The 13,535-nt window shown below is 46.4% G+C and overlaps 1 protein-coding gene across 1 annotated transcript in view; it reads left to right on the forward strand.

Annotated features, from left to right (window-relative positions):
- Positions 1-13,535, forward strand: part of zeb1b (zinc finger E-box binding homeobox 1b) — a 155,875-nt gene that overhangs the window by 114,719 nt on the left and 27,621 nt on the right. Inside the window, exon 4 of the mRNA XM_080212014.1 lies at positions 10,579-10,767. Within this exon, the coding sequence (XP_080068140.1) occupies positions 10,579-10,767 (189 nt within the window). The remainder of the gene's footprint in view (positions 1-10,578; positions 10,768-13,535) is intronic.

The following is a 13,535-nucleotide window of genomic DNA, read 5'->3' on the forward strand; positions in this document are numbered from 1 at the left end:
CTGCGGTTAATTATCTTGCTTGCAGTTCAGTGTTTGATCAGATAACTAGACGTGGAGGCAAGAGGAAAGGATAACCAATATAGATCAAAATTAATTGTCTAAAACTAATAGTGATTAATATTTTGATACAGGCAGAATACTGTGGATTCTGGAATCTGAAACAGAAAATGCTGGAAAATCTCAGCAGGTGTGACAGCATCTGTGGCAAGATTGAGATCAGAGCTCTGGTGAAGGGTCATCCTGACTCGAAGGTTTGGCTCTATTCTCTCTCTACAGATCCCATCAGACCTGCTGAGATTTTCCAGCATTTTTTTGTTGGTGTGTGATGAATATTTTGTTCATTTGCTCCTATTTATGAATGTTAAATTAATTAGTTATCTAATTCATACCTTGAATGTGAGAAGTAAAAACACATTCCATGTAATCTCATTTATTGCAAGATGGAGCATTGCACTCTGGTTCTCCTGCAGTTTATTGTGCATAGTTTAGCTTTCTGTTCACCTTAACTGTTTCCTTACCAACATTCCTTGAATTTGGATTGATGTCCATACAAATACAAGTTAATAAAACTATTGGGAAAGTGGGGGGAAAAACATTACTCACTGGGAGAATTAGATGTCCCATCTTTTATTAAAATTATCAGTTATTTTCATCACAAACATTCTCTAACTTTTTTTTGGGCTTTGCTTTAGTAAACTTAGTTTAACCTATTAAATTTAATGACTCCTTTGCAGCAATTCATTAATCCTTAAATGGACTAATAATGACATTTTTAAGCTGTACTTTATGATCATCAAAGTGAGCAACATCAAGTAAATATTGTTTCACTCATTACTAGGCCAGATATAATGTAGACAGGCAAAGTAAAGATCCTTCTGTGCCACCCTAACAATAGATGAGGGGGAGAGAAGTTTGGGACCCCCTTCCTACCACTTTAGGCTGCAAGTCTCCTGGTAAATTGCTGTGTTTTCCTTTCCCTTCATATCACCTTCATGTCTCCCTCAACTCAAGGGACCAAAGGCTTTATATTTTTCTTCCGGGTACTGAGAAATTGTTAGAAATCCAGTTTAACACTTGTGCTTGGTCAGACAAGCATTATGTACAAAATATTTTCCACTGGCCAAACAGATGAAAATTTCAGTGGTGCATTATTTTCCTGTAACTTGCCTGATTTAAGGCAACCTTTCAGTTGCTCCATTCTGGATTCCGATTTAAATAAAATGTCATCTGTTCCTCTCAAAATGAATATTGTGCACCCCAACTTACCAGCCCTGGGATGAAATAATTTAACAAAGAACAAAAACAGCCTGGGAAACAAGCCCTTTGGCCCAACGAACCCGCGCCGCCATCTCGACACCACCAGTCCCCCCCCTTCCACCCACGACCCTTGTCTAATGTTTTATGGCCATCCAGATTGAAGGAAACTGATTGGCAGGAATAAATTGTCCCTAAATCAGCCTAACAGCACATCTTTGGGGCGTGGGAGGAAACCGGAGCACCTGGAGAAAACCCACGCAAGCACGGGGAGAATGTGCAAACTCCCACAGACACCGGCCCAAATCCATGTGTCTGCACAGCAATCAGCGATAGTCACTGAGCTGTCGTCTTGCCCAGTATCTGGTCCAGTTTAGGCGCACACTAACGACATGAAACACTAGGCCAATCTCGAACAACCAAGAGCAGCCCAAGTACGACCCATTGCGTGTAGGCCCCTCGTTGGACACAAGGCGGACCGACTTAAAACCTGTGAATGAAAAGGGAAAAAAAACATTATTATCGTACCATATCCATTTACCTTACCAGGGACGCCCCAATGCAAATGACCCTTATTTAAAACAATCTCCTATATGCACCCATCTCCAACCCACTCATGTGCCTGTCTAAGTTACTCTTAAATGACTCTAGCGTGTTTGCCTCCACCACCTTACTTGGCAGAGCATTCCATACCACCACCCCCCCCCCCACCCCCACCCCCACCCTCTGTGTGAAAAACCTCCCTCTAATATCTGTGTTGTACCTCTCCCCGCCTCACCTTAAGTCCATGGCCCCTTGTCCTATGTGTCTCTACCGTAGGAAATAGCTTACCTCTGCTTACTCTCTATCTATACCCTTCATAATCTTATATACCTCTATTAGATCCCCCCTTAGTTGGCGTCTTTCAAGGGAAAAGAGCCCCAATTTCTTCAATCTTTCCTCATACCCCAGTCCTTCCATACCAGGCAACATCCTGGTAAACCTCCTCTGCACTCTCTCCAGAGTCTCCACGTCCTTCTGGTAGTAAGGCGACCAGAACTGGATGCAGTACTCTAAATGCGGCGTAACCAACGTTCTGTACAACTGCAACATTAGACTCCAGCTCTTATATTCTATACCCCTTCCTATAAAGGTTAACATACCATAGGCTTTCTTCACCACACTCTCCACTTGCACTGCCACCTTCAAAGACTTGTGCACTTGCACCCCCAGGTCTCGCTGCGATTCTATACTCCGTATGGGCTTACCCTTTATCATATAACTCCCCCCTACATTATTCCGGCCAAAATGCATCACCTCACATTTATCTGGATTAAACTCCATTTGCCATGTATCTGCCCAATCAACCAGCCTATCAATATCCCGCTGTATTGCCAGACACTGCTCCTCACTGCCTGCCAATCCAGCCACCTTGGTGTCATCAGCAAATTTGCTGATCACACACCTACTCCCTCTTCCAAATCATTTATATACATGACAAAGAGAAGAGGTCCCAGTACTGAGCCCTGTGGCACACCACTAGTGACCTCCAGCTAGAAAAGGACCCCTCCACTACTACTCTCTGACTCCTCTTTGCAAGCCAGTTCGTTACCCATCTAGATACCTGACCACATATCCCATGAGCTTTAATCTTCTGTACCAACCTACCATGAGGGACTTTGTCAAATGCCTTACTGAAATCCATGTAGACGACATCAACGGCTTGTCCTTCGTCAACCATTTTTGTCACCTCTTCAAAGAATTCTACCAGATTCGTAAGGCAAGACTTCCCCTTTACAAAGCCATGCTGCGTATCCTTAATCAGATCGCAACGCTCTAAGTGCGCATACATCCTATCCCTAAGAATCCTCTCCATCAACTTGCCTACCACTAACGTTAAACTCACCGGCCTATAGTTACCCGGGCTATCTCTCCTACCCTTTTTAAACAAGGGTACCACGTTTGCTATCCTCTAGGACCTCACCTGTGTCCAAAGAAGAGACAAAGATTCATGTCAGAGGCCCAGCAATCTCATCCTTCACCTCCCTTAGCAGCCTAGGATAAATGCCATCGGGCCCCGAGATTTATCGGTTTTAATGCCAGCTAAAAGCCCTAACACTACTACCCTCGTAGATCTTTCAATTGGTCTACTGCTCCCTCGATGACCATACCAGACATCAAGTCCCCCTCCTTCGTGAATACCGACGCAAAGTATTCATTCAGGATCTCCCCCATTCCCTCTGCCTCTAAGCACAATTCCCCACATCTGTCCCTGAGAGGACCGATTTTACCCCTAGCCACCCTTTTGTTCTTAAGGTAGGAGTAAAACGCCTTTGGATTCTCCTTAACCCTACCTGCCAAAGCCACCTCATGCCCCCTCTTTGCTCTCCTAACTCCCCGTTTGAGATCCCTCCTACTCTCTCTGTATTCCTCTAACGCTCTCTGTTCCCAGCTGCTTAGATCTAACATACGCCTCTAGTTTCTTCCTAACCAGGTCTTCTATATCTCTAGTAATCCACGGCTCTCTAATCCTACCTTTCCCATCCTTTCTCCTAACCGGCACATGCCTTTCCTGCACCCATTGCAGTTTCCCCTTGAAAGACTCCCACATGCTTAACGTGGTCTTGCCTTCCAACAGCCTATCCCAGTCTGTATCCCTAAGCTCCTGCCTAATCTGGCTGTATCTAGCCTTCCCCCAATTTAGCACCCTCCCCTTAGGACAGCTCTCATCTTTTTCCATTCGTATCCTAAAGTAGGCGGAGCTGTGGTCACTATTAGCCACATGTTTGCCTACCGCAACCTCAACCACCTGACCCAGCTCATTGCCCAGAACTAAATCCAGTATAGCCCCCTCTCTAGTCGGGCTATCTACATACTGTTGCAAGGATCCTTCCAATACACATCTGACGAATTCCTCCCCGACCGACCGACACCTTTCCGCCTCCCCCCCCCCCCCCCCCCCCGACCCAACCAGCTCTAGGCACCTTCCAAACCACCCCAGGGAGATTAAAATCTCCCATTACAACAACCCTGTTCTTCCTACACTTATCCAAAATGTCCCTACATATACCCTCTTCCACTGCCCGTGGGCTGTTGAGCGGCCTATAGTACACTCCTAGTATAGTAATGGCCTCCTTCCTATTCCTCAACTCCACCCACAGAGACTCAATTCCCAACCCCTCCATGTTATCCTCCCTCTGCACCGCTGTGATCTGCTCCCTAACTAAGAGCGCTACTCCCCCTCCTCTTTTCAACCCTCCCCTATCACACCTAAAACACTTATACCCTGGAATATTTAGCTGCCAGTCCTGCCCCTCCTTTAACCACGTGTCTGTCACTGCCACCACATCTAAATTCCTCGCGAACATCAAGGCCCTAAGTTCATCTGTCTTACCCGTCACACTCCTCGCATTAAAACAGATGCACCGAAGACCCTCAGGCCCTCTTGCATCCTCCTCCTCCTGGGAGATTTTCCTATCATCTAGACTTACCCTGACCTCCAAATCACTCCCGCTCCCAGTGCCTAAGCTGTGTCTCTCCTCCCCACCCCTCCTCCATATTAGTTTAAACCCTGCCTAAACAGTCCAGCCAGCCTCCCAGCTAAAATATGTGTACCCTTCCCATTTAAGTGTTCCCTATCCCTCTTATACAAGTGCCCTTCCTTTGCAAAGACTTCCCAATGGTCAACAAAACTAAAACCGTCTGTCCTGCACCAATCCCTCAGCCACGCATTCAGCTGCAGGATCTCATTATTTTTATCCCTGCTATTGCTGGGCACTGGCAGCACCCTGGAGGCCCTGCACTTCAGTCTGGCTCTCAACTCCTTGAACTGCCTACGTATTTTCCCCCCCTACTCTTCCTTCCTACGTCCTTCTCACCTACGTGTATAATTACATCTGCCTGGGTCCCTTGGCCCTTGAAGATTCCCTCTACCCTCTCCGACACATCCTGTACCCCTGCTCCAGGGAGGCAGACTACCATCCTGGAGCCCTGCTTTTGTCCACAGAAACGCCTATCAATTCCTCTAACCCTCCCATCCCCCACCACTATCTCACATCCAGCCCCTTTCCTTCCCCCTGAGGCATTCTGCTCTTCCTCTCGTACCCTTTCCACCTCAGTTGGCACCTTACCCCTGCTATCTTGAGAGACTACCCCTGGGGTAGCCTTTGGAACATTACTCCTCTTCTTTTTCCCCTTCCTAACTGTAACCCACCCATCCCCCCTCCTAGGCTCTGGGATCCCCTCTTGAACGTGGTTCCTATTCATTAGTGCCTCATTTTCCCTAACTAAAAATAATTCCTCCAGCCTCATGGGTGGCTCAGGGATTGGTGTGGGAGGAATGGGTTTGAATTTATGGGGCATTGGCACCAGTATTGGGGTAGGTGGGACCTGTTCGGGAGGGATGGGGTTGGTCTGAACCGTGCTGGGACCAGAGTGCTGGCGAATCGAGTAAAGAGGACTGTAGACAGGGCTTTAAACTAATTAGCGGGGGGGAGGGTGTGAGGGTAGGTGACCTTACGAGGTCTAAAGTTAAGGAGAGTGTACATGTAAGGGAAGAGGCCAAGGATGTCCCAATAATAGAGGGAGTAGGGGGCGTGAGTATAGTTGGTGGCGTTGCGGCAAATAGGGTCCAGGTGAAGGCTGGGATGAAAGCACTTTATCTGAATGCACGAAGCATTCGGAATAAAGTGGATGAGCTGATGGCGCAGATGGACACAAATGGATACGATCTGGTGGCCATTACAGAGACGTGGCTGCAGGGTGACAGGGACTGGGAGCTGAATGTACAGGGCTATCAAGTGTTTAGGAAGGATAGGCAGGAGGGAAAAGGGGGGGGCGTAGCTCTACTGATTAAGGATAGCATCACGGTGGTAGCAAGGGATGATATTGGAGCCAAGGAGCAGAGGGTGGAATCGTTGTGGGTGGAGATTAGGAACAGCAAAGGGAGGAAAACGCTGGTGGGTGTCATCTATAGGCCCCCGAATAATGATCTGGAGATGGGGGCGGGCTGTTAACGCGCAAATAAGTGCGGCGTGCAGGAATGGGACGGCCGTAGTTATGGGGGACTTCAATCTGCATATTGATTGGTCGACCCATGTTGGACGTGGGGGGCTCGAGGAAGAGTTCTTGGAATGCTGCCGGGATAGTTTCCTCGAACAGTGTGTGTTGGAGCCGACGAGGGAGCGAGCTATCTTGGATCTGGTGCTATGTAATGAAGCGGGTAGAATTAGGGACCTTGTGGTGAAGGATCCTCTTGGGGAGAGTGATCATTGTATGGTGGAGTTTCTGGTGCAGATGGAGGAGGAGAAAGTAGGTTCCCGGACACGCGTCCTTTGTTTGAATAGAGGGAAATACGGTAGGATGAGAGAAGAATTGGCGAATGTGGACTGGGAGAGCGCGTTGGAGGGAGGGTCTGTGGAGGATCTTTAAGGAGATCTTTCTTGGTGCTCAATGGAAATTTATTCCGATGGTCAAAAAGGATAGTAGGAGGAGAGGTAATAAGCCGTGGATAACAAAGGAGGTGAAGGAAAGTGTTAAACTAAAAGCGGAGGAATTTAGAGTAGCTAAGAGTAGTGGGCGAGAAGAGGATTGGGAGAGGTTTAAATGTCAACAAAGATTGACAAAGAAGTTGATAAGGAAGGGTAGGAGAAACTATGAAGCTGGGCTAGCGCTTAATATAAAAAAGGATAGCAAGAGTTTTTATAAATATATAAAAAGGAAGAGGCTGGCTAGGGTGAATGTTGGTCCTTTAGAGGATGAGAAAGGGGACCTAGTGGTAGGGGATGGGGATATGGCTAAGGTATTGAATAACTTTTTTGTTTCTGTCTTCACGGAGGAGGACGTGAATAATTTGCCGGGTGTTAGAGATGGAAAGGTGGTAGGACTGGAGGGTCTTAATGACATTACTGTTACTAGAAAGGTGGTGCTCGACAGACTGGAGGGGCTGATTGTGGACAAGTCCCCAGGACCGGATGGAATGCATCCGAGGGTTCTGAAAGAAATGGCGGAGGTTATAGTGGATGCCTTGGTGGTTATTTTCCAGACGTCGCTGGATTCCGGGGAAGTGCCGGAAGATTGGAAAACGGCTAATGTTACGCCGTTGTTTAAGAAGGGTGCCAGGCAAAAGGCGGGGAATTATAGGCCGGTTAGTTTAACGTCTGTGGTAGGTAAAATGTTAGAATCTGTCATTAAGGAGGAAATTGCGAGGCATCTTGAAGGGAATTGCTTGATAGAGCAGACGCAGCACGGTTTCATTAAAGGGAAGTCGTGTCTGACAAATTTACTGGAGTTCTATGAGGATGTGTCTAGGGCGGTGGATAGAGGAGAGCCGGTGGATGTGGTCTTTCTAGATTTTCAGAAGGCGTTTGACAAAGTGCCTCACAAGAGGTTATTGCAGAAGGTCGAGGGACATGGAGTTGGGGGTAGGGTGTTAGCGTGGATAAAGGATTGGTTGTCAAATAGGAGGCAGAGAGTGGGGGTCAACGGGTGCTATTCGGATTGGCGGATGGTGACTAGTGGAGTGCCCCAGGGGTCGGTGCTGGGGCCTCAGCTTTTTACCATTTATATAGATGATCTGGAGGAGGGAACCAAGTGTAGAGTGTCGAAATTTGCTGATGACACCAAGATTGGGGGAACGGCAATTTGTGCGGAGGGTGTTGAGAGTCTGCAGAGGGATCTAGATAGGCTGGGCGAATGGGCCGGGAAATGGCAAATGGAATTTAATGTTGGCAAGTGTGAGGTGGTCCACTTTGGTAGGAAAAATGGTAGGAAGGACTATTACTTACGAGGCGAAAAACTGCAGCAGGCGACGGTGCAGAGGGACCTCGGGGTCCTTGTGCATGAGTCGCAAAAACCCAGCTTGCAGGTGCAGCATGTGGTCAGGAAGGCGAATGGGATGCTGGCCTTCATAGCGAGGGGGATTGAATATAAAAGTAGGGAGGTCTTGCTGCAGCTGTATAGGGCATTGGTGAGGCCGCAACTGGAATACTGTGTGCATTTTTGGGCGCCGCACCTGCGCAAAGATATTTTGGCCTTGGAGGGAGTGCAGAGGAGGTTTACTAAGCTGATACCGGAGTTGAGGGGGTTGGGCTATGAGGAGAGGCTGAATAAACTGGGCTTGTACTCGTTAGAGTTTAGAAGAATGAGAGGAGATCTCATTGAGACGTATAAGATGATGAATGGGATGGATAGGATAGAGGTGGAAAGACTCTTCCCGCTCAAAAAAGACAATAGGACTAGGGGGCACAGCCTCAAGATAAAAGGGGGGCGGTTTAGAACGGAGTTGAGGAGGAACTTCTTCACTCAAAGGGTGGTGAATCTCTGGAATTCTCTGCCCGTTGAAGTGGTGGAGGCTGCCTCGCTAAATATTTTTAAGACGCGGGTTGATGGGTTTTTGATAGGAGAGGGGATTAAGGGTTGTGGGGAGAGGGCGGGAAAGTGGAACTGAGCAGCGACAGATCAGCCATGATCTTATTGAATGGCGGGGCAGGCTCGAAGGGCTGGATGGCCTACTCCTGCTCCTATTTCTTATGTTCTTATGTTCTCAACTCCAGTTGCCTAACCCGGGCCCTCAAACGCTGCAACTCCAGACATTTGGTGCAGATGTGGACTGTCCGGAGATGCTGTGTCCCCAGGAACTCCCACGTATTGCACCTTACACAGCTGACACGTCTCCCCATGGACCCTGCCATTTATTTGACCACCCTTAAACTTATGAACACAGTTAGAAAAATTTGACCAGTATCTCACCTTGCCTAAGCCTGCTCTCGCCTAAGCCCTGTGAGCCAAAGCCCTTTCAGTACTCACTCAGCACCCGCCTCACTCCGCTGCCCGCTCCCGATACTGTCTACTGTGGCCTTGTTTTTGTACTCCCGCGCTCCCTTCCCAACAGCCCTTGCACTTAGGACCTGCTACGGAAAGCGCAAAATGCAAAAAAAAACCCGCGAACCAGCAATGCAATTGGGAGAAAACAGTACACTCGCAGTTTACACTCACCAGACACCAGTACACTGCTCCGGAGAACAATGAGACCCTAATAGTGATTTGAATAATGCAGTGAGCTGCAACATTCCATGAGCTGATTCATCTGGCATAACGGCACATTTTCATTGCTTGCGGCTTCTTGAAACAAAAATCAAGTTTTGAGGTCACGTACCAACCAACTCGAGAACAATTTCTTCCCTGCTGCCATCAGACTTTTGAATGGATCTACCTCACATTAAGTTGATCTTTCTCTACACCCTAGATATGACTGTAACAGTATATTCTGCACTCTCTCCTTCCCTATGAACGGTTTGTCTGTATAGCACACAGGAAACAGTACTTTTCACTGTATACTAAAATGTGTGACAATAATCAATCAAATCAAACTTGAACATAGTTCTTTCCCAAATCCTTACTATGAGCAACAAATGATCTAAAATCCCAAAATATTTCAGCTGAGTTTTTTTTTGCAAAAAAATCTCATGGGGCAGGTATCCTACTTAAAATTTAAGTACAGCACATGTAATTTACAGTTATTTATCATTGTCACAAATAAGTTTACAATAACACTGCAGTGAAGTCACTGTGAAAATCCCCTAGTTGCCACACGTTGGTACCTGTCCTGGTACACCAAGAGAGAGTTTAGTATGGCCAATGCACCTAACCCGCACGTCTTTCGGATGGTGGGAGGAAAACAGAGGAAACCCATGTAGACACGGGAAGAATGTACAGACTCCGCACAGACAGCGACCCAAGCCAAGAATCAAACCTAGGCCCGTGGCACTGAGGCAGCAGTGCTAACCACTGTTCTTGTAACTGCATTGCAAAACTTGAAGCATTCTATTGCTACTGTCTTTTAGAAGGAAACATTTATATTCAAATAGTGACCTGATCAAAAGAAGTTGAGACATCAAGAGAGCTCCCAATTCTTCTGTATTCCCGTGAGCTTTCCAGCATCAAGCATTGTATGTGGCAGGGGAAACCCAAGTTTAATATTTTAGCTGAAAATATTCTCTTAGCACTGAAATATTCTCCTGTATTGCACCTAAGTACCACCTAGATCGTATGCTTACGTTCTTGAGTGAGGTTTGAAACTACAAAGCAAGAATGCTAACTAAGAAGCAAACATGTTACTGCTTGGCTAAGCTTTTAGATCTCTATCAATTAAAACCAAAGTCTTAATTTTAAAATCATAAAATTTTATGTATAAAACAGGCCATTCAATCTATTCCTGCCCAGTCTGAATTATGTAATTAAAAATAATTTTGAATCTTTACATTCATGTTGAAGAACTTCAGAAAGGTTTGTAAAATTACTTGATTTGGAACAATGCTGTCAATAACTTTGAATATTTTTCAATAGTTAATGAAGAAGGCTGTGATTCTGATGGAGAGAATTGCTTCCAAAATTCTACTGCAGGAGATGAGCAGAGCCATGATCCAAATGTGCAAGAATACCTTCAGCAAGGCGACACTGCTGTCATTTTCCCTGAAGCACCAGAAGAGCAGCATAGACGAGGCACGCCGGAAACTTGTGGACAAGAAGAAAATGGTAACTTATATTTTTTTGAAGAAGAAACTGACTTGAAAACAACTTCTTCCCTGCTGCCATTAGACTTTTGTATGGACCTACTTTATATTAAGACTATGGCACTACATTTTGCACCCACTCCTTTCCTTTATGAATGGTGTGCTTTGTCTATAGGGCTGAATTTTACTTTACTGAGTCATGACTTTTAAACAGTACAATCTATACGTTAACAAAATAATACTGTAATCCACGCACTGGGCGTCTAACCTCAGATTGCAGTCTGTTCTTGGTGCTCTGACAACCAGATATACTAATTTATGTGACAATGATAAATCAAAGCAGAGGAAAATAGATCAGCTTTTTTTCACTTGTCCATGAAAGAACCACTACAAGTAAGATGTGGTTTACATTGTGAATGAGCAAAACACTAGTCAGAAAATCAAGACACAAGCAAAATTCTGCAATGCTTGCAATCAATGACCAAAACAAAAAAATTCTGCAAATGCTCAACGTGTCAGGCAGATCTGTGGAGAGAGAGAATGTGTGTGTTTCAGGTCAATTCTAATAAAAGGTCATCTACCTGTTATGTCAGTTCTTGTTTCTTTGGATGGCACGGTGGTTAGCCTGTCAGCACCAGGGTCCCAGGTTCAATTCCAGCCTTGGGTCACTGTCAGTGTGGAGTTTGCACATTCTCCTCATGTCTGTATGGGTTTCCTCCAGGTGCTCTGGTTCCCCCCCACAGTCCAAAGATATGCAGGTTAGGTGGATTGGCCATGTTAAATTCTCCCTAGTGGTAGGGGGATTAGCAGGGTAAATGCATGGGATTGTGGCGATGGAGCCTTGATGGGACTTTGGTCAGTACAGACTCGATGGGCCAAATGTTGTCCTTTTGCACTGTAGGGATTCTATGATTCTCTCCACAGATGCTGCTTGACTTGCTGAGTATTTCCAGCAACTTTTGTTTTTAATTCAGAAAACCAATTTTACTCATTGCTCTTGGAATTGAACTAACACTGTTTAACTCCACCTGCTGAACTTCATGCTCACCTCTATCCTTGAGTATCCCTGCCTGCATGTAGCTGAATCATGCCTTGTGTTTGCTTAAATATGTTGCTCAATTGCATCAGGTCTGTTACCATTTGCACCTGTAAATAAAACATGCATGAATTCTCTCAGGTTCAGCATTTACCTTGGATGTCCCCAGACTGTTGGGCAAGATAGAGGGATCCAAAGCACAGCAGAAAATTAATGCTCAAAATTGAACAAAGTTAAATGTGTATCCAAAGCAGTTAGTCATTCTACAATGGAAAAGATTGAGGTTGCATTGTGTGTTTTTATAAATATATAAAAAGGAAGAGGCTGGCTAGGGTGAACGTTGGTCCTTTAGAGGATGAGAAAGGGGACCTAGTGGTAGGGGATGGGGATATGGCTAAGGTATTGAATAACTTTTTTGTTTCTGTCTTCACGGAGGAGGACGTGAATAATTTGCCGGGTGTTAGAGATGGAAAGGTGGTAGGAATGGAGGGTCTTAATGACGTTACTGTTACTAGAGAGGTGGTGCTCGACAGACTGGAGGGGCTGATTGTGGACAAGTCCCCAGGACCGGATGGAATGCATCCGAGGGTTCTGAAAGAAATGGCGGAGGTTATAGTGGATGCCTTGGTGGTTATTTTCCAGACGTCGCTGGATTCCGGGGAAGTGCCGGAAGATTGGAAAACGGCTAATGTTACGCCGTTGTTTAAGAAGGGTGCCAGGCAAAAGGCGGGGAATTATAGGCCGGTTAGTTTAACATCTGTGGTAGGTAAAATGTTAGAATCCGTCATTAAGGAGGAAATTGCGAGGCATCTTGAAGGGAATTGCTTGATAGGGCGGACGCAACACGGTTTCATTAAAGGGAAGTCGTGTCTGACAAATTTACTGGAGTTCTATGAGGATGTGTCTAGGGCAGTGGATAGAGGAGAGCCGGTGGATGTGGTCTTTCTGGATTTTCAGAAGGCGTTTGACAAGGTACCTCACAAGAGGTTATTGCAGAAGGTCAGGGGACATGGAGTTGGGGGTAGGGTGTTAGCGTGGATAGAGGATTGGTTGTCAAATAGGAGGCAGAGAGTGGGGGTCAATGGGTGCTATTCGGATTGGCGGTTGGTGACTAGTGGGGTGCCCCAGGGGTCGGTGCTGGGGCCTCAGCTATTTACCATTTATATAGATGATCTGGAGGAGGGAACCGAGTGCAGGGTGTCGAAATTTGCTGATGACACCAAGATTGGGGGAAAGGCAAATTGTGCGGAGGGTGTGGAGAGTCTGCAGAAGGATCTAGATAGGCTGGGCGAATGGGCCAGGAACTGGCAAATGGAATTTAATGTTGGCAAGTGTGAGGTGGTCCACTTTGGTAGGAAGAATGGTAGGAAGGACTATTACTTACGTGGCGAAAAACTGCAGCAGGCGACGGTGCAGAGGGACCTCGGGGTCCTTGTGCATGAGTCGCAAAAACCTAGCTTGCAGGTGCAGCAGGTGGTCAGGAAGGTGAATGGGATGCTGGCCTTCATAGCGAGGGGGATTGAATATAAAAGTAGGGAGGTCTTGCTGCAGCTATATAGGGCATTGGTGAGGCCGCAGCTGGAGTACTGTGTGCAGTTTTGGGCGCCGCACCTGCGCAAGGATATTTTGGCCCTGGAGGGAGTGCAGAGGAGGTTTACTAGGCTGATACCGGAGTTGAGGGGATTGAGCTATGAGGAGAGGCTGAATAAACTAGGCTTGTACTCGTTAGAGTTTAGAAGAATGAGGGGAGATCT

The sequence above is a fragment of the Carcharhinus amblyrhynchos genome, chromosome 2 (assembly GCF_965287045.1).
Source record: "Carcharhinus amblyrhynchos chromosome 2, sCarAmb.v2.hapA, whole genome shotgun sequence".
NCBI classification, from domain to species: domain Eukaryota; kingdom Metazoa; phylum Chordata; class Chondrichthyes; order Carcharhiniformes; family Carcharhinidae; genus Carcharhinus; species Carcharhinus amblyrhynchos.